The sequence below is a fragment of the Mauremys reevesii genome, linkage group 10 (assembly GCF_016161935.1).
Source record: "Mauremys reevesii isolate NIE-2019 linkage group 10, ASM1616193v1, whole genome shotgun sequence".
Classification (NCBI taxonomy): Eukaryota; Metazoa; Chordata; order Testudines; family Geoemydidae; genus Mauremys; species Mauremys reevesii.
In genome coordinates, this window is record NC_052632.1 from 76,084,470 (window position 1) to 76,099,481 (window position 15,012).

Sequence of the window (15,012 nt, forward strand, 5' to 3'; positions counted from 1 at the left end):
GGTCAGCTGAATTGGGCTTGCACTGTGTGGGTAAAAATAGCAGTGCAGAAGTTCAGGCTCAGGCCAGAGACCAGGTTCGAAAATCCTTCTTCCCTTACCAGGATTTAGAGGTCGCTCTCCAACCCAGCCTCAGACATCTACACTGCTATGTTCAGCCCCATAGCTTGAGCCTGAATCAGTTGACCCAGATTCTGAGACTCGCTGCCTTGAGTGGTCTTTTGCTGTGTAGATGTACCCAGAGCGTCTACAAAGGGAGTTATAGCAGACTTACTCATGAAACTTTCTCATGTAGAAGAGCCCTTAGTGACTTTTCTTGCAAACTGTGGACCCAGAAAGATACAATAAGACAGTTGTCTGCTCCAGGCCCTCACCTGGTGATGGGAGGACAGCTCTATGGTTTCCTTCTTCTGGCTCTGACTTTTTTTTTCTTTTGTTCTAACGATTTTACCACTCAGTATGTTACCTACCCACAAATATCAGTTGAGCTCCCTTAACCATGATGTCCTGGAAATGTGTCAGTTTGGGAAGGTGTGTCATTGTGGTTTTTTGTCAACTTCCTTACAGGGTGGATTTGATTTAAATCAGATTGATTGAAATCACTAGTCAGGAAGTCATGATTTAATCATGGATTTCTACAGAAAAGTGTATTCTTATTGGTTGTTATAACCTTAATACATATCCTTCACAACTCAAAGATAGATGTAGGTTTCATTTTTAGAAAGTACACACTATACATTTTTAAAGTGATTTATTTTGAAAACTTATCAGATTACTTTTACAGCGGTATCAAAAAATGAATGAATGGTTATTTCATTTACCACAGGTAATTGAAGCAGATATTTATGAAGCCACTGGGAGGTGAACTATCTCCAATTCAACAGGCTAATTAACAGTATTTGGAGGATTTTCTTGCCATGCTAGGAGGAGAACATCACCAGACAGACATTTAAATTGTTTTATTTAACTAAAACAACAATGTTGTGTATTCTGGATTTTTTTCTTTAACAGAAAATATAATAATTTAACAAAACAAGCATATGAATTTTTGAATTCAGTTAAATATTCAAGTTTTTTAAAATCAGGTTTGTTTTTGTTAAAATTGTTTAAAATAGTTAAATGAAATATTAAAAAAAAATTTAAATTGACTGTCTCAGCCAGGTCAACATGAGAAACTTAAAGTATTGGCTTCTGCAGCTAACTCTGTCATCTTCACCTTCATTTTCCTGTTTGTTCATAATCTGGAAAAGAAAAACAAGCTTTCCTGCTTTTTCAGGTCCCAAACGGTTTCTCAGTTTGGAATGAATTAGTCCAAAGGAAGAAAATATTCTTTCTACACTGGCGGAAGAAGCTACTGCTGTTAAGTGAGATTATCACTTCAAAAGTCTCTGAATCCAAGTGCTTAAGTGACTTCCACCAGTTCACTAGTGTGATTTTTCTTTAAAACATCATTATCAAACATATATTTCTTGAATGGTTCTTATTCCCAAACTGGGTCTCTTTTACGGCCTGCTGCCGTTATAGATTTTCCCTTCTAGTGAGAGAATGGTCTGGTAGATCTCAAATCAGTGAAGGCTACACTCAGAAAGACGTCAAGACTTTTTGTTTCTACTGCCTGTTCCTCCCTTCTCACATTTATCTCCAGACTTATTCTCCTTGTCCAGATCTATTCCACCCCCAACAATCTTCTATTCATTGAACTTTTTGAAACTTTGCTCTTTTAGAGAGCTAAGGGATTGACTCTGTGTATGCAAATATGCAGAGGGATAATAGGGTTGAGGCCTGTTATTTCTCACCTCTGTATATTTATTTTAAAACATTTTTGCTGTTAACAAGCATGTTATCTCTGGAGACACAAACCCACAGTTTGTGAACTGCAAAACTAAGCATCTCTGATGGAATCTTTTAGACTGAGCACTGAGTCCCATTTGGTAGGTAGAAAGATTAACCTAAATAATCTGTACAGAAGCCCCTTGAACCCCATAAAATTGGGTCCCTAATCCATGAGCTATTGAAACTCATTTACAAACTTTTCTTAAACATTACATGAATATATTGTCTCATACTATAGAATTAGAATTTATAATCCTTATTCCATGATGAGATATGAGCTATAATGTATTTTAATTAAAACTATCTTTAGATAGGTTTTTTCCTCAAAAAGCATTTTATCAAAAAAATCCATTTTTTTAATCATTGATTTTTATCCATCCTGCTTCCTTAGCATTTAAAGCCCCCCCCCTTTTTTTTTTTGAAGGGAGAAGGAACAACAGGTGGTGCAAATGACAACAAAAGTAGAATTACCCTTTCTGGTGTGTGTGGACCTGTCAGTGGAATGGTGATACAGCCATCTGCTATAGTGCCCATTTAAGATGTATAAATATAATACAGAAAGTTACTGAGGTATTGCATACTAAATATGAGATACTTCTCTGTAAACTTGTTACTAGGAAGCACCAAACTGCCCTGAGGAAAATCATACTGGGTCATTGTAACTCTGCATTGTGACTCCATTTATTTGAAGCTAGTTACGTATGCGTGCTTTCATGAAGTGAGATTTGTATTGCCATTCTATATCAAATGATTGTATCCCGTCTCTCTAGTTTAAGGGAAATCCTTGGTGTCTGACACAGCTGAAGAATTGAACTCATTGCATTCCTAATTTACAATCTTAGATGCTTTCATGGACTCCAGATAAACATTCACTGGACTCATCCTTACAAAGGTTAAAGAAATCCCATAAACTTATCCCTTAGCTCCTTGTCCAACATATTTTAAATGTTGTCAAAAGTAAATTTAGTGTATTTTAATAGAACAATGGCAAGAAAAAAAATTAAACTTTTTACACTCTCCTTGTATCTGTATGAAAGGTATCTCACTTAATAAGAATGTTATTGATTCTGGAGAGACTTACTACTGCTGCCTCTCCCAGACATCTTAAATACAAAACTGTTAAAGGTGTTGGCAGTGACAGTTTTTTGACAATAGTTGTTGCAGTTTTTTGGTTTAGTTAAAATCCTTTAAAGTAGGAAAGCATGTTTTCTTAAGTGAAATTACATCACTTACATTGCAAGTTTAAATTTCTAGCAAGATGGATTTAAATGTGTTTAATAGTTTGAGAGCTCAGAGGAATTAAAAATGGCTCCTATTGAAACTTCAGGGCTGGTGTCTAACTTTTTTTGGAACCCTTGTAACTTAAATACTGCTCACTTTTGAAGTCAGGAAAGGAAAGTATAACAAGAGCAAGGGCTTGTCTACACTACCATGCAGGGTCGATCTAAGATATGCAACTTCAGCTACGTGTCTATACTAGATGCGATAAATTGACCACCACCACTCCCCCCCTGCTGGATCCATGCTGACCACCAATCTGGTGGGTAGTGTAGACAAGCCCCAAGAGACATAGTAAGTTGCATTTAAAATAATATCAATGATAAAGTTAATTGTTAATGTTTTACAATTAAATATCATGTACTGTATTCATTTAAATTTCAAGGGCCTGTAGGCTTAGAGTGATGGTGACACAGGTATTTAGCCTTTGGGCTTATAGCTGAGTGACTTTTTTCAAGCCTTGGTGATAAATCCGTTGAAAGAGTTGTATGGCTAGTGGGTTCAGGTTGCTGGAATGTACAAACTGAATTTCCACATGTTCACATTGTTAATGAAATGTATGAACTATAAGAGTAGTAGGATATTTATGTAAAATTATTTTAAATGGTGATTTTTAAAAGTGATCTGAAAAGGGAGACACATTGTGCATGTCATCTTTTGCTGTTTTATGATGTATAAGAAGATCTGAAAGATGAGCCTTTAAAGGTTTTTCTGCTATGGGTTCTTTATATTAAAAATTCAAGTCCTGTTCTTGAAGACTCTGGAAAATTAATGAAATAACATTATGAGCAAAGAGTGCAAACTGAGCGCAGGGAGGGAGAAGGACTTAAGTCAAATTGTTTAAAACTTTTTGTTCTGCTCTTAACATCTGTTTAACATCAGTGGCTAGCATTTTGGAGAAAGAAACCCGGTGTTTAAAGATGCAGAATGGTATGGGTGTTGAAATATTGAAAGCTAACAACTCTCAGACTCTCAAAGAGTCCTTTAGCAAAACCAGAATTGACATTCCATAACTTCTCAGGTGAAAAGCTGGCAGAAACTTTGTAGGAAAAAATCTTGTATGTTGTCAAGAAGCGAAAAATGAGCCCAAGCTTTATTTAAAAAAAAAAAAAAATCCTTTGCAGGCCCTCTTTAATGGTGGTGGTGTAATTATGTATTTTTCCACTGGGTTACATTGCTTAAGCAACCTTAACTCTAAATTAAAGCTTTTTGTTTGGGGTACAGAATGGGGTGAAGAAATCACTAGTGTGATTGCTTCAGGTTGCAGGCTTAAATTAGGCTGTTGTGTGCCCTGTTAAAAATATGAAACATGATTTCCCATTTGGGGCAAATGCTGAAACCATCTGGTTTTCTCTCTGAGAGAACCTGAGCATTAAATTAACAGGAGACATTGATCTGTCAAGCTTCTAACTAACATTCCCGTTGAGCTGATCACAAAATGAGAGTTTTGAAATTTGCTGTATTCTAGTCTATTGACAGTCTATTTCGTTTCTGTTCCTAATGAACTAATCTGATGTCTCTTTGCAGGTCCCTAGCTGTTGGCAGTAAGTCAGGTTACAAATTCTTCTCCCTTTCGTCTGTGGACAAACTGGAACAGATCTATGAATGCAGTAAGGTCCCTTTTTAATGTGTTTTTTCGGGGGGGGCGGGGGGGAAAGAAGGAGGAACTCTTTTAGAGTGGTTGGCAGACTAAGCCAGGTCTCACTGTTTTTCTAAATGCTGACTGAAAGGTCACCAAAGGAAGTGGTGTTTTCTGGCCACCATAATCTGTTACTGCATAATGTGATGTGATTTATGTGGAAAAGATCTCATGGGGCCTTAATTTTTCCCGGCCCTTAGGACAGATGACCACAGTTAGCATAGCCTTTACTCTTTTTTTGTTTGTTTTTTAAACTAATTATGGCATTGTTTTGCACCCCAGTTTCTTTGTTACAGGGACAAATTGTAAAAAGAGAATACCTCAATGTCTTGCTGCTTAATAGCTTATGCTTTCCTCACCAAAACCAATGAAATGTCTACAGCCTTCCTGTCCCCTTCTCTTCACCCCTGTCCTTTTCCAACAGACTGAAGCTGAATTGAATACTTTAAAAAAGGGTACATTTCTAAGCTTGACTCATTTGAGATACCACTCATGCTAGACTATAGACAGAGATTTTCATAATACGAACATTCTTGCGCTGTAGCAGGGACATCAGCTGATAACATTAACATCTAAATTAGCAATAGAGTTCAGAGTTAACATACCATTAAGACAAAAAGTTAATACTTATTATTTTTTATTCCTGTACCAGCTAGAAACATCAGTGGAGATGGGTTCCGCACTGTGGTAGACTCTGTACAAATACATAATAAGATAGTCACTTCCCCCCAAAACTCACTATCTGAATAGACAAGACAGACCAAGGATGCAGGAAACAGAGATATGCCTCATGTCACACAGTAGATCCCTGGCAGAACTCCCACAGAACCTAGATCCATAGGCTCTGGGGATGGAGCACCCATGGAAAAAAAAATAGTGGGTGCTCAACACTCACTGGCAGCCCCATGGATCAGCTTCGCCCCCTCCTCCCCAGCCGTCCCGCCTGCTGGTGGGCCACAATCAGCTCATCCCCCTCCCTCCCAGTTCCACCCGCCCGCCGCGATCAGCTGTTCAGCGGTGTGCAGGAGGCGCTGGGGGGGAGGGAGAGGTGGAGCAGGGGCAGGAAGAGGCAGTGTGGGGGTTTGCGGGAAGGGGTGGAGTGAGTGCAGGGCCTGGGGTGGAGCAGGGGTCCAGCACCCCTGGGGAAATCTCAAAGTCGGCACCAGTGCAACCAGATCTCCTGACTCCTAGCACACTGCCCTATCCAGTGGAGCACAGTGCTTCCCAGCACATTTTGGGATTGTTTTAGACTGTCTACATTAGTTGATTCTCTGTTCACAGTTTGAAAGCTTTCTTTGTGAGTATAAAGATCTACACTGCACTCTATGCTTTAGCAGCTTTTTTTAAAAGAAAAAGTGATAGCTTGGTGAGCTGCTCTGAGCTAGCCTGTCTTGACCTCCACCCATGGAGCATGCAATTCCTGCAATAAAGTAAAGAATAAATCAGTATATTTCCATTGTGTATGTATAATTACTTGCTAAATAATTGGAGGGAAAATTAATGACTTGGCAACAGATTTAACAAAATGGTAATTTTACTTATACATAGTGACACCCTATGCACAGGGTAGCTTAACCCTGCAGAAATGCATTTTAGGGTTTCTCTGGTGTTGAAGTTGGACAGAGCCAGTGTTGACTCTGGTCCTAAATGGATTTGTCCATGCTGTGCTATTCAAATCCTCTATGGGTACCTCTTGTATTTTTTCTACTGTAGAATTAAACTGTGCAAACTCTAAGTAGATCACTAAAGCTATGTCTACACTAGAGACCTTTCATTAGCACAGATGTACTGCTGCAGTTGCACAGCTGTAAGGTCTCCTGAGTAGCCGCTCTGCTGATGGGAGAGAGCATCTGTTGATATAACTTATGACAGTCAGGGATTTGGGGTTTTTTTTCACGCTCCTGACCAGCAAAAGTGATAGTGTAGACATAGCCTAAACGAAGTACATACTACACCTCTTGAGTAGTGTATCTGATGGTTAGAGGAGGGAAACTGGGAGTCTGGCTCCCACCACGGACCTGTGCTGTGACTTTGTTAGTCACATAAGCGCTGTTCACCCCTCCGAATACCAGAGATGTTAGGCTTCGTGAATGCTTGTAATGTGCTTTGATGTCCTTGGATGAAAGATGTGATAGCAATACAGATGATTAAAGTCCTAGATGGTTCTAACCAGCTCCTGTCTTAGAATCATAGAATATCAGGGTTGGAAGGGACCTCAGGAGGTATCTAGTCCAACCCCCTGCTCAAAGCAGGACCAATTCCCAACTAAATCATCCCAGCCAGGGCTTTGTCAAGCCTGACCTTAAAAACCTCTAAGGAAGGAGATTCCACCACCTCCCTACGTGACCCATTCCAGTGCTTTACCACCCTCCTAGTGAAAAAGTTTTTCCTAATGTCCAACCTAAACCTCCCCCACTACAACTTGAGACCATTACTCCTTGTTCTGTTATCTGGTACCACTGAGACCAGTCTAGATCCATCCTCTTTGGAACCCCCTTTCAGGTAGTTGAAAGCAGCTATCAAATCCCCCCTCATTCTTCTCTTCTGCAGACTAAACAATCCCAATTCCCTCAGCCTCTCCTCATAAGTCATGTGCTCCAGCCCCCTAATCATTTTTGTTTTCCTCCTCTGGACTCTTTCCAATTTCTGATGTTACATCCTGTCGTAGTGATGCTGTAATTCTACTATGGATGTCTTTTTTCTTTCAGCACACCTCTCCCCCTCCCCTTCACTGGCACCCCTTCAATTGAACAAATCCATTTACAGTACTGTTCTGCCTGTTGTTCCTATGTTCTCAAACAGATTTTGTGCCCCCGAAGTAATTTGCTAATTTGTTTTTACAGTATTTGATTCAAAGTTTGTACTACTTGTAAAAATTTTGAACATCATAAAGTGCTTTGTATATGATTTGTGTTCTGGGCCTGTAATTTTCTAAGGTAAGAGAAAGTAACAAGGACTAGAAAAGGTTAAAAGGGTGGATGGGATTAACTGCTTCAGTACTGAGCAGTCAACCTAGTGCATCTAAAAATACTGCTAGATCTAGTTCAGCCAGACAGACCTTGTACTGTATAGCTTGACAGTTATTTGACTAGAGGTTCAGTAGCACGCATGTGTGACTTGGCATCATTGAAGGGATTATATCACTTGTGAGAAGAAACGCAAAGGAATATAGACTAGGAACTGAGGTTCACCCTGGGTATTTGAAGTGCTTACCTGCATTAAAGCCCATCACAAAATCTTCCTTTCTGTATAGAGAACCATCTGTTCAGGATTCTCTCTCCAGTTGCTTAGCTCTTCACTGTGAGAGTGAAGGAATTGCCCAAGCTCTTAATGTTTTTTTTGACCATTTGAGAGCACACAGAGTGGGGTAATGTGTGAGGTGGTCCCCGTAATGGTTGTTGCATCTGCTGTCTGTCAGAAGTTCCGGTCATTTCCTTCTTGACTGCGATCACTTGTACTCTTTCTGTAAAGCCCCGCATCAGTTCTGCAGAATGATACTTCCACGTGTATCCTGGCCCCTGACACTTCTGGTGTTCTAGAAGTTCTTCAATCCCACTCCCAGGCCTGGGGGAGTGGCAGGTCCAGTGGGAACCTCTCAGCCCCCCTCATTCCAGGTCTTGGGTTGCCAGAGAAGGGTGGGGGGAAGGAGGAGCTGATTCATTTTTCACAAGAGGGGAGGAGGGAACAGTCACCCTGAGCAGCTAGGTTCTTTCAGTTCCTCCTCTCTTCCCTTTTGTAAAAAATGGTGTATTTGCTATGAAGCACTCTGGAATGACATGGCAGTACATCTGAAGACTGTAACTTGTGCTGTCAGTTACTACTTGCACCAAAATGATCACATTAAGCAGTGACCTCTGTATTTTAAAGTCTAAATGCATCATTACCTCTCTAGATGTAATCATTTTTGGAATTGTGATAAACTGACATATTAAAATTATATATTAATAAATGATTGGTCTGACTTTTTTCTTTTCAAAAGTTGCCCATGGCAACCACATCAAGAAGGTTGAGATCCACTGAATTAAACCATGCTTGTGAAAACTTACTAGCCCAGGCACAGAAACTATGTGCTTATTCTTCCTATGTTGAAAAATTAATCACCTGTTCCCCTCTGTGTTTTAAAAAAAAAAAAAAAAAGACACCACTACTTTGGCTCAGAAAAGGGGGTGAATAGAATTTTACAAGGCTGCTTTAAACAAACTATTTTGATGTTTCTCTCATACTTTGGATGGAAGCTTGTTTCTGTGTAAACATGTTTGAACTGTTACAAGGCAATTAACAAGTTTTGATTAAAACTGAAAGATCCTTCATCTACTAAGGTTGCATTTAATAATGAAAAGTACTTGGTATAAACTCTTCCTACAGCAGCTTTGGTACTGAGACTGTTTCTTGAAGTGGGGAGTACAAGTGAGACCTCTTTAAATATTTCAAGTAAAAATTGGGGAAGAAAAAAATAAGCTAGATGAATTAGCTAAAAACTCACTCATAGTAAACAGGTGTGTAGGGTATTGGATGTGTTCATATGCTAGACCAGGGGTAGGCAACCTATGGCACGGGTGTCGAAGGCGGCACGCGAGCTGCTTTTCAGTGGCACTCACACTGCCTGGGTCCTGGCCACTGGTCCAGGGGGCTCTGCATTTTAATTTAATTTTAAATGATGCTTCTTACACATTTTAAAAACCTTATTTACTTTACATACAACAATAGTGTAATTATATATTATAGACTTATAGAAAGAGATCTTCTAAAAACATTAAAATGTATTACTGGCACGCGAAACCTTAAATTAGAGTGAATAAATGAAGACCCGGCACACCACTTCTGAAAGGTTGCCGACCCCTGTGCTAGACAGATTGGACAGATAAATATACTGGTAGTCTTTCAAGCAACTTTCTGGCTTTGCTGATGAGAAGAGTATCAATTGCTTGACTGTACCAACAGATGCCTCTGAAGCCCTCAGAAGTAGTTCTTTCAGGCTGTTTGGCAAGCATCAGCATTGCACTAATCCAAATATTGATTTTTGAAATGGTAGATTTACAATAATGGATCAAGGCAGGAAGGCTCAAGGAGCTTGCCTTGACTGAGTCTATAATGGAACATCAGGCTTTTAGCAGATATTTATTTACAGCTCTAGAACTCCTGTAGGCATCTGATAAGTATCTGAACTGGAGAGTGCTTAACAAATTCATTTCTTCTTTCCACTTTAATATTAAATGCATATATACAGCCAACTGTCCTAGAAAATGCCACTATTGATCCAGCAGGGAGAAGGAGTCACTGCTCTCTGTGGCTCAGTGGATTATCCAGATTCTCAGTCCTCATGTCAGTTTTTATAGCTATTTGAGATCATGCCTGGTCAGTTTTCAGATGTGAGACCTCAGAAAAATGAAAGTGCCATGGGAAGAGCCGGTGGCCCTTATAGTTTCAGAACAACCAATTTACCAACTGCCTTGAGTACAATAGTTTTTCTGTCTGCATGCAGATGTGTGCATAAATTCCAGGTTACTTGGCATCATAAAGCTTTTCACACACACAGGGGTACTTAATTTATATAGCATTTATCTAGGCAGTCACCTGCTCATTTCACTATTCATCACACAATGTAAGATTCTTTCCTTTTATGAGATTTTGATGCAGCCATTCAGTATTCTATTAATAATGTCTACACAAATAACAAGTAAACACATTTAAAAAATACCCTCACATTTTACAAACATGTAAAATACTATGGCATCTGAAGAAGGGGCTTTGTAAATCAGAATTCAGTGTGTAGGGTTCTGTTCGCAAATTAAGATTACAGTCTGTTCTCACTTCTTGTGGATTGCTTCAGTCTTTTTGTGGTCGGTAGGGTACTTTTTCTCTAACATGGCATTTCTTACTTCCCTTTCCTTTTTGTAACTCCTTAGCTGACACAGAAGATGTGTGCATCGTGGAGAGGCTGTTCTCCAGTAGCTTGGTGGCCATAGTTAGCCTTAAAGCCCCACGCAAGCTGAAAGTCTGCCACTTTAAGAAGGGGACTGAGATTTGCAACTACAGTTATTCCAATACAATCCTGGCTGTCAAACTAAATAGACAGGTAAGTAGTAATGATTGGGTGTAGAAATGTCTCTTGACAGGCTGGGGATATGGCCCCTGCCAAGTTCTATTTCCCTCTGGTGCCAAAAAATAGTTTTTAACATTAGCAGTTTCACTTTCCTGCTTCTGGCCCTGGAAGGGTATAGGCAATTAACATCTTCATTTGTGTGAAAGTCTGAGTATGAATGTTGTCGTGAAACATCCCCCAGGACATCATTCTCCATAATTGATTCAAGAACTACAGAAGAGTTCCTTAAACTTAATGCTTTCTATATGGGAAATACTGTGGAAGTTGTTGAGTCTTTGTAGGGTTGAGGGCTGTATTAGTTAGACAATATACCTTAAATCTCAGGGTGTGCAAGTAACCCAGTTGTTGGGTATTGCTGAGAATAAGCATATATCTATGCTACAGAGACTCTACTGGCATAGATCATAGTGTAGATGCATTCTACACCAACAGAGGGTGGTTTTATGTCTGTGTAGGAACAACCAACTCCTTGAACTAAGTTACCTATGTCAGAAGGAAGCCGCCTTCTGTCAACATAACTGCATCTATGCTAGAGGTTATGTTGCTATAGTTAAGTCAGTTAGGGTGTGGAGTTTTTACACCCCTAGATGATGTAGCTATGCCACTATACATTTTCAGTATAGAACAGTCTTTTATAAAAAGGTGTAGATTATCTCCGCTTAATGTTAATTCTTCCCATCAACTCAGAAATGACTAGCACTGAATTGGGCAAGGACTTTCTGCCTTTGTGTTTCAAAATTGCCTAATATGTTTTGGACATAGGTTGTGGTAATCTGTAAGAAATTGTACAAATGCCTTTTAATATATTAAATTTTGTCTTTACTTTCCTCTCCCCTTTCTCTAGAGGCTGATAGTATGCCTGGAAGAGTCTCTGTACATACATAACATACGAGACATGAAGGTGCTGCATACAATCAGAGAGACGCCCCCCAACCCTGCTGGTGAATATCTATCTAGGGGCTCAGTTAATTTAAGAGACACATGGAATGTAAAGTCTCTTTCATTGTATGCGACTTTGTTTCTTATAGGAAATTGTGTAGAGCTCTCAATAGAATCTTTATTCCCACTTGACAGTGGGAGTTAGCTGCTAGACCCTGAAGTATATTCAGATTCAAAGGGTGCTGAACTTGCACCATGACACTAAGTGGATTTTTGAGAATTTCTTTGCATTCATACCATCACAAATAAAAAAAAAAAAAAAAATCTCTGCCATCCTATGTGAAACTTTTTTTTTTTTTCAGTACCTTATTTTCCTGATCAGGTGAAAAATTTCCTAGGGATATTATTCAGACTTGATCATAATTCTTGGCTCTTCATCACAGTTTTTATACCTTTTGAATTACTATTTCTGACTTAAAATGATATATCACTTTTCTAAACTGGTGGCTGTTGGCCTCAAGATTGTCCAGCCCCCATCCCATTTAAGTCCCTTCTGAGGACACTGGCTTTGAGTTAAATTTTGATATTTTGTAACTTGATCTGAATATAGAACTAAACCTATGATGGGTAAGTTTTGGCCTCTGCCTCTCTAATCCTTTTTTGCTTATCCTTCATAGGCTTGTGCGCCTTGTCAATAAACAATGACAATTGCTATCTGGCCTACCCAGGAAGTGCGGCCATAGGAGAGGTGCAAGTCTTTGACACCATCAATCTGGTGAGAGTCCTTGTCAATACTACTGGCACTTTAAAGATGTGCTTTTTTTTAGACTTGGCTTAATAAGCTCAAAGAGGAGTTAATGGAAATCAAATTACTTGAGATCATTATTGTGGAAGGAGGTCTCTACTGTAGTTGGTCTGTTACTGAAGCTGGACAGAAAACAGTGGAACACAGTAAAGGGGTAATACTGCATTTGATTAGTGGGTAGGGTTGAGCATTATAGATTAAAAAACAAGCAAGATTGAAATAGTTTTTCCCAGGGCTGTCAATCACAGTTAATGCATGCGATTAACACACAACAAATTAACTAGGTTAAAAAAAGTCATGATTAATCACACTGTTAAATAAAAATAGAATACCAATTTAAATTTATTTAAAAATATTTTTGGATGTTTTTCTAAATTTTCAAATACATTGATTTCAATTACAATATGCAATACAAAGTGTACAGTGCTCATTTTATATTATTTTTATTAAATATTTGTACTGTAAAAAGAAGCAAAAGAAAGTGTTTTTTCTATTCACCTCTTAGAAGTCCACTCAGTCCTATTTTGTTCAGCCAATCACTAAGACAAATAAGTTTTTTCATGTATGGGAAATAATGCTGCCTGCTTCTTATTTATAATGTCACCTGAAAATGAGAATAGGTGTTTGCATGGCACTGTTGTAGCTGGCATTGCAAGGTATTTACATACCAGATATGCTAATCATTCGTATGTCCCTTCAAGCTTCGATTTGCGGGCTCTAAAGTTTTACCTTTTTTTTGTTTTTAAGTGCAGTTACGTTTAAAAAAAAAATCTGCATTTGTAAGTTGAACTTTCATGATAGGGATTGCACTACAATACTTGTATGAGGTGAATTGAAAAATGCTATTTCTTTTGTTTATCTTTTTTACAGTGTAAATATTTGTAATCAAAATATAAAGTAAGCACCATACACTTTGTATTCTATGTTGTAATTGAAATGTGTATTTGAAAATGTAGAAAAACATCCAAAAATATTTATAATTGTTTAACAGTGCGATTAAAACTGATTCATCATGACTATTTTATTAATCTCATTATTGTGATTTTTTTTAATCGTGACAACCCTAGTTTTTTCCTTAAGAGATCTTTTGTGCTGTCAGTCATTTTTATGAATGGTGATATTAATGTTTTAGTGAAGTTGTACATTCCAGTATATTACCAGGTCTAAAACAAGATAATGTACATTTGTTTCGGTTCTCTTAAACATCCAGCCTTGCATTTTGTTCTGATTTTACTTTTTTTTTGTCTGCACTATACTAAGTTCTATATTTTATTGGCTTATTCTTGCAGAGAGCTGCTAATATGATCCCAGCTCATGATAGTCCCTTGGCTGCGTTGGCCTTTGATGCAAATGGCACTAAACTTGCCACAGCATCAGAAAAGGTAGGTTTTAATTTGATTGTGACTGTATGGATCAGAGTGACGCTTACTTTGAAACACTACAAAGTATCTTAAATATTTCACAAGTACTAAAAAGAGAGGTTGGCTGGTATAATTAAAATTCCCTGAATTAGGAGCTACTGATATTAGTGGTAACGAGCTTTTAAATATCTACTTTACATCTGATTGTCTGTGGTCGGGACATCCCCCATCAGTGATTAAGTATATTTATTGGAAGTTAGCTAGCTTGTGTATTAGGAAAGTAAAATCATAAAACAGAAACAAGACAGTAAAAGTCAAAGTGGAATGGAGAGAAATGACTAGCCTATATCTGGCACAGACTGACAACTTCTGTCTGAATTGCACAAATCAGCACAGGCTCATCTCATTCTGTATTAGATTGGAATATTACACTCTCTCTCAGAACCGAACTGAAGTGCATACCATTTTCTCTTATCACATGGTACCATGCCTAGGAGGTAGCGCTAGTTGCATTTCCTTTCCACAAGGAAAAGAAATACTGTTACAAGTATGCTCAGAAAGAGAAAAAGCTCCTCCTTGATGCATAACTCCTTCTCTTTAACTTCATAGGTCAGCTATTAAGCCCATCCTCCTTCTGCTTTTTCCACCCTCTAAAAATAAACCCGAAGGATATATGTGACTGGCTTATGTTGAGTGACTCTTATCTGGTGTGCAGCAATTGTGACAAGAATTGCACAGTATGAACTGGTTATGATAGTACTCTGATCTTTGTGCACGCTGACTAGAGTGAGAACCACAAAGCAGGTATTTAAATTGAGGAATGAGGCTTGGTTTTTTTCTTCGTAGGGGACAGTGATCCGAGTATTTTCCATTCCAGAGGGACAGAAACTCTTTGAATTCCGAAGGGGAGTGAAGAGGTGAAGTTCAAAAAAGCTCATTCTCTGAAGCTTGTTCCTTGCGGTAGATTTCCAATATATTCTGTAGTTGACCTTTTGTATAGCCATGAGTCATAGTAACTGAAGTAAAGTTTATACTTAACTACAATTGATCCTGGATCCCTTAAAGTTACAGACCAGGTTTGTGAGAAAGCGAGAGAGAAAATATGGCCCTCTGTAGC

At 38.6% G+C, this 15,012-nt stretch overlaps 1 protein-coding gene across 2 annotated transcripts in view; it reads left to right on the forward strand.

The window, feature by feature from the left end:
- The window catches only part of WIPI2 (WD repeat domain, phosphoinositide interacting 2), a 35,806-nt gene that overhangs the window by 7,869 nt on the left and 12,925 nt on the right, over positions 1-15,012 (forward strand). The window contains exons 1-7 of one of the 2 annotated variants that reach the window (XM_039492028.1): positions 2,658-2,722; positions 4,636-4,718; positions 10,654-10,823; positions 11,695-11,791; positions 12,407-12,504; positions 13,824-13,916; positions 14,742-14,812. In XM_039492028.1, the coding sequence (XP_039347962.1) occupies positions 2,673-2,722; positions 4,636-4,718; positions 10,654-10,823; positions 11,695-11,791; positions 12,407-12,504; positions 13,824-13,916; positions 14,742-14,812 (662 nt within the window). In that variant the 5' untranslated portion in view covers positions 2,658-2,672. Of the gene's footprint in view, positions 1-2,657; positions 2,723-4,635; positions 4,719-10,653; positions 10,824-11,694; positions 11,792-12,406; positions 12,505-13,823; positions 13,917-14,741; positions 14,813-15,012 lie in introns of those variants that run through there. The other variant, XM_039492027.1, reaches the window with a different exon arrangement.